General features: G+C 35.6%; 1 protein-coding gene across 1 annotated transcript in view; it reads right to left on the bottom strand.

Moving 5' to 3' along the window:
* Positions 1-27: 27 nt before the first annotated feature.
* Positions 28-6,000, bottom strand: part of LOC128553284 (heat shock 70 kDa protein 12A-like) — a 41,392-nt gene continuing 35,419 nt past the window's right edge. The window contains exons 6-7 of the mRNA XM_053534416.1: positions 4,302-4,666; positions 28-1,757 (exon numbers count right to left, since the gene is read on the bottom strand). Coding sequence (XP_053390391.1) covers positions 1,232-1,757; positions 4,302-4,666 — 891 coding nt within the window. The 3' untranslated portion in view covers positions 28-1,231. The remainder of the gene's footprint in view (positions 1,758-4,301; positions 4,667-6,000) is intronic.

Genomic DNA, 6,000 nt, shown 5'->3' with positions numbered 1-6,000 from the left:
AGCAGATACAAATCTTTCAAATGATACCAAAAAACATGGGGCCACCGGGCATCGAAATGTTATCTATTTTTGGATCGGATACCTTAAACTTTATCATTGTTCATGTAATATGTTAGACCATGTCTCTTGGTGTCAATGTTAATTCAAATTTTTTTGGCCATTGTCCTTAATACAGTATATACTAGTATGTCAATACATTATGCACCAGTACTAAAGCGGAGATACTTCGTAACTGGTCCGCAAAAGAACGAATGCATATTTCTTGCTACAAAACAAATTATCTTTTACTATCTACACTCATAATAACAGATGAAATAAATTGTTGTTTTTGTCTGAATAAATATGAAAACAATATAGGAAATGACGGAGTTTTAAAATAATGTTGATTTTTCAGTGAAAAAAACATTGAAAACGCTCAGAAGTCGACTGCAGTTATTTAGTGACGACTGAACTAACATGATAAAAAAGTACGAGAGACGTTCTATTTGCTATTGGTTTGTTTGAAAATATATTCTTCTTGAAGCAACATGACAACACTGAATGAATAGCCTTTCATGCAGTATTTTGCGAAAATAAAAAAAAACATTTAAAGATATGTTTCCATGTTTCCATTCTTAATCGGAAACCAAATGGGGCCGGTGGTACAGGGGTTAAGGTGTCTAACGACTTCATGTCTTCACGAAAATATACAAAGTTGGTCAGCGGAAACAGTCTCAATGTTACTGTGACCCTCCCGTTAGACTACCTGATCCCAAAAACAGATATGGGTCATATACCGTCCACAGGCAATCATTTTATGAAGTTTGACTACTGTGTTCCAAAACATTTTCTAGTTAATTATCGGAAACACACCGGTCTAACAACCGATCGGTCGACGTATTTGACCGATAGACAGTGAGTGAAATAACAAACCCTTCTCCCTCCGTCCAATGGGATTGAGTAACATTAAAAGACATATCTGAAAATTTGATATGATGTCTTGTTTGAATTATGCAATGGACAGTTTAGGTACATGTATATGTACACGAAAACCCTTCTAGAAAGCATCCCCTTTTTGTTCGGATAAAAATTGGCAAAAGCATTACCAAGAACACAGTTTGTTGAAAGTGTAAAAACAAAAATATTTATACCTTGTTTGGGAGGGAAGGGGGCGTGACAGAAAATACCAGTTGATCCGTAACTGAATTATACAAAAAGGTGGTGTACAAACTGATAATGCAAATGGATACTTTTACATCCAAAAGTCAAATTTAGTGGCCAAGGTTGACTCAATCTCCTTATCAATTTGAAAATTTAATTGCTTATCATTTCTAGCCTGAATGCTTTTCATGCATTCATTACCTTTCGAACACTCTTGTTCGGCCTGCTTTATTTGCACAAACAATTGTGCTTCGTCATCACTTTTGCGTTTTTCCATGCTGCTCAATTCTTTGTCGATTCCTTCCAGCATATTTTCAAGGGACTTTATATCACTACTGATACTATCTGCAATGCTTTTGTGCAGTTGTTGAGCTTTGTAAATAGACGCCTTCTCTAGTGTTTCAGTTCTTTGTACAATGCGTGTCTTCATGTTTTTGACTTCAGTCACGATGCCGTCTAGTCGTTTCTCTGCCTGTGAAAAATCGCCCTCTCGTTTTAACTTCAGGCCTTCTAGGTTTGTTTTTACTTGTCTCAGAGATGCTACCGTGCTACGTTCCTCGTTTGGCTTCAACAGTCGTCTGGCGATTTCAGGTATATAATGTACCCCATTGCACAGTCTAAAGCAAACATGTAAGTGACACAAGTTAAAGCTGAAGTGATAACCAAACAAGAGGACCAAGAAGGCCCTGTATCGCTCACCTGACCTATTGACCAAAAGATGATCAAGATCAACATTCTAACCAAGTTTCATTAAGATATGGTCATAAATGTGGCATCTAAAGTGTAAAGTAGCTTTTCCTTTGATTTGACCTGGTGACCTAGTTTTTGACCCAACATGACTCAGATTCAAACTGGACCTTGAGATTATCAAGATTACCATTCTGACCAAGTTTCATGACGATACAATCATAAATGTGGCCTCTACAGTGTTAACAACTAGTTTTTGATCCTACATAATCCAGATTCAAATTGGACCTTAAGATCATCAAGATTACCATTCTGACCAAGTTTCATGAAGATATAGTCATAAATGTGGCCTCTTCAGTGTTAACAATCTTTTTCTTTAATTTGACTTGGTGACCCAGGTTTTGACCTTACGTGACCCAGATTCATCCATAACCTAAAGATCAACATGATTAACATTCTGACTAAGATTCATGAAGATATAGTCATAAATGTGGCATCTACAGTGTTAACAAGCTTTTCCTTTGATTTGACCTAGTGAACTTTTTTTTGATCCCACCTGACCCAGATTTGAATATGACCTATAGAGCCTCAAGATTAATATTCTTACTAAGTTTCATTAAGATATGGTCATAAATGTGGCCTCTACAGTGTAAACTAGCTTTTCCTTTGATTTGACCTGGTGACCTATTTTTTGATCCTACATGACCAAGATTCAAACTGGATCTTGAGATCATCAAGATTACCATTCTGACCAAGTTTCATGAAGATACAGTCATAAATGTGGCCTCTACAGTGTTAACAAGCTTTTCCTTTAATTTGGCCTGGTTACCTAGTTTTTAACCCAAGATGACTCAATGTCAAATTCGTCCAAGATTTTATTAAAGGTTACATTCTGACCAAGTTTCATTAACATTGGGCCAAAAATGTGACTTCTAGAGTGTTAACAAGCTTTTTCTTGATTTGACCTTGTGACCTAGTTTTTGACTCCAGATAACCCAATGTCGAACTTGTCCAAGATTTTATTAAAGTTAATATTCTGACCATGTTTCATTAGGATTAGGCCAAAAATGTGACCTCTAGAATGTTAACAAGCTTTTCCTTTGATTCGACCTGGTGACCTAGTTTTTCATCCAAGATGACCCAATATCAAATTCATCCAAGATTTTATTGAGGGTAACATTCTAACCAAGTTTCATTCATATTAGGCCCAAATTGTGACCTCTAGAGTGTTAACAAGCTTTTCCTACGATTTGACCTGGTGACCTAGTTTTTGACCCCAGATAATCCAATGTCAAATTGGTCTAAGATTTTATTAAAGGTTACATTCTGACCAAGTTTCATTAAGATTGAGCCAAAAATGTGACCTCTAGAGTGTTAACAAACTTTTCCTTTGATTTGACCTGGTGACCTAGTTTTTAACCCCAGATGACCCAATATCGAACTCGTCCTAGATATTATTGACGGCAACATTCTGACCAACTTTCATTAAGATTGGCTCAAACTTGTGACCTCTAGAGTGTTAACAGTCAAATTGTTGACGACGACGACGGACGACTGACGATGGAAGACGGACGAGGACGGACGATGGACACAGGGCGATCACAAAAGCTTACCTTTGAGCATTTTGTGCTCAGGTGAGCTAAAAAGTGATAACATGCAATATATACACAATATTACGTTTTTTATACTGTTGTTGTGTTTATCAACACACAGACACAATTATAGGTTACACGGCGACTTTCTCTCTTTTGATGAACGGAGGTAGGCTCCAGGTGCCCCTCCTTGCATTATTTCATAACGGGTTACCACTTGGTAGATCCAGCAATCTTACGTAAACCAGATGAATGGCTTCCTCACATGAAATATTTATTTAACACCCCGAAGGAGGCTCGAATTCACATTCATTTGGTAAATGGTAAGTGATTCAAAGTCAGCGGCCTTACCCACTCGGCCACGGAGGCCCCCTAATTTGTAGTTTATAGCATACTAATTTAGTCACCTACAAATGCAACTTAAAATATTTCACAGAAAATATCTGCCTCGTCATGAAACAATTAACGTTCAAAATACGCCAAAAACAAAAGTACTTGTGTACAATATCAAAACAACGTATATGTCAACATGAGACTGTAACATAATAGGTCTACTCTCAAATGCTTCAGAACTTGATAGTTAAGGTCAATTAATATGCAAAACCTGCCACTGAGTGAGCTATTAATTTTTCTAAAAGTTGTATTTTTACACACACAAATAAATGACTTCCATACTCAAACATGGGGCTCTATGACTTCTAGTAACTGTTTTGGGTAATAAGTGCACTTAAACAATGCAATTCTATTTGTTGATTGATTATTGATTTTACATACTACTACTATATGATGTGGTGATGTGTTTTACGGATTCAGTCACAAACACTGAAACACACCCCTCTCCCCGCCCCCAACAATAAAGGTTAGTAAAATATGATTGTATACCTGTGGTCAACAACTACACACACGGTACAACACAATGCGTCATGTGGTTTGCAGTACATCTTAACAACTTCACCTGCATGTATTTTGCACACTTCTTTCAAAGTAGAAGATTCCGATGCAGATGGCGATTGTTGGCCTTGATCGAATCCTAGCGCATTCTTGTCAAGAAGTGTGTGTGTTTTGAAGACTCTGTTATGATAAGACACACACATCGCACAGAAATAAGTGCGACAATTTGTACAATGGTACTCGGCTTCAGCATTCTTGTCGTCCTCAGAACAGGATGTACAAGAGATATCGTGTACATAGTCGGAACCACCGACTTGTGATCTTGAGAATTTCTTTCTGATTGTCGTCTTGCCAGGCTGGTCAAAGAGAAGATTTTTCCTCCATCAATTACAGATATTATATGAACATTTAAGTCTCCGGCATATCAGTTATATATGTTTTTAGAACCTCAGTAAATGTAGATATGAACGAACCCGTTACTTCCAAAATATGAAAATAAATTCTTCTTTTACATGCATCGAAAATAAATTCCTACTTGCTATTGAACTTTAATTCAACTATTTAATAGAATATATTAATATATTAAGTTTAAAGGTACTAAAGATTTTTGTTACTGTCTTCTATATAGAATTAACAATTTCAACGCCTTTTAAACGCAATCTTATTCTTTTCAAGACTACCGTGAAGGTCTATATGTATGCAGTCGAAAACTAGAAAACAAAATATGGGATTAACCATAATGTTAGAAATCCATGGTCACGTGACACATGATAAGAATGCTAAAATTGTTTAGGTAGATCATGCATCTACTTACAATTTACAAAATTTAGACACAAGCATGGTTCAGAAACGTTTGCTTAAAATCATCCACAGATTTGGTTCTTTTGAACAGTTATGCTTCAACAAAGCTTAATCTGGCATGAATATGAAACGTGTGTGTGTGTGTGTGTGTGTGTATGTGTGTGTGTGTGTGTGAGAGAGAGAGAGAAATGTCACGGACTACAGATAGTCCAGTAGAATAACAGAGAAAAGAGACTGAACCTTGCAGTTGGGTATAAGCAAGATTTTATTGCAGTTTTTCTGTCATTAAGGTTATATTGATCAAGAATCTGTCGGATGACATCTTGTCATCATTAGGGATTTTTTTAAAGCAAATCTTGAACCCCATGTAAAAGTGCTAATTTTCAGTAAAGAAATAACACCATGAACACATTGTTTATCTTAACCTGTGCAAATATGTTCTAAACTAACATTTTACATGACTATGAAACTTCAAATGTTCAAAGTAATTTTACAATATAACAAAATTATCGTTATATTTCTTTAGATCTCTTTATTTGATGATAAATGACCTTTCATAATAAGGTACCTGTAGAATTTAAATCAAAATAGTTCCAAAATAATTTCCCTACATTTTCTAATGTTCCTGCAAGTGTGCGATTAACTGTTTAAATTAAATTGAAAATGTCAACGTTTTCTCGCAATAATTAGCCATGTGACATACATAACACGATTTGTTACCTTTTCTTTTCTTTTAAAACAATTTTAGCAAGAGGCAAGTTACAGAACTGTTTTTAATTAAAATGTGATGACAGTTACGCATGTTTAATAAAACGTTTAGTTAAACTATTGAAAAGGTATTAAGATCATTACTTTGTTTGAAAATAACCTCAAAACGTTACCAACTATG

The sequence above is a fragment of the Mercenaria mercenaria genome, unplaced genomic scaffold, assembly GCF_021730395.1.
Source record: "Mercenaria mercenaria strain notata unplaced genomic scaffold, MADL_Memer_1 contig_3673, whole genome shotgun sequence".
NCBI lineage: Eukaryota > Metazoa > Mollusca > Bivalvia > Venerida > Veneridae > Mercenaria > Mercenaria mercenaria.
Note: the sequence above shows the minus strand (reverse complement) of the source record. Positions and strands in the feature narration are given on the sequence as shown.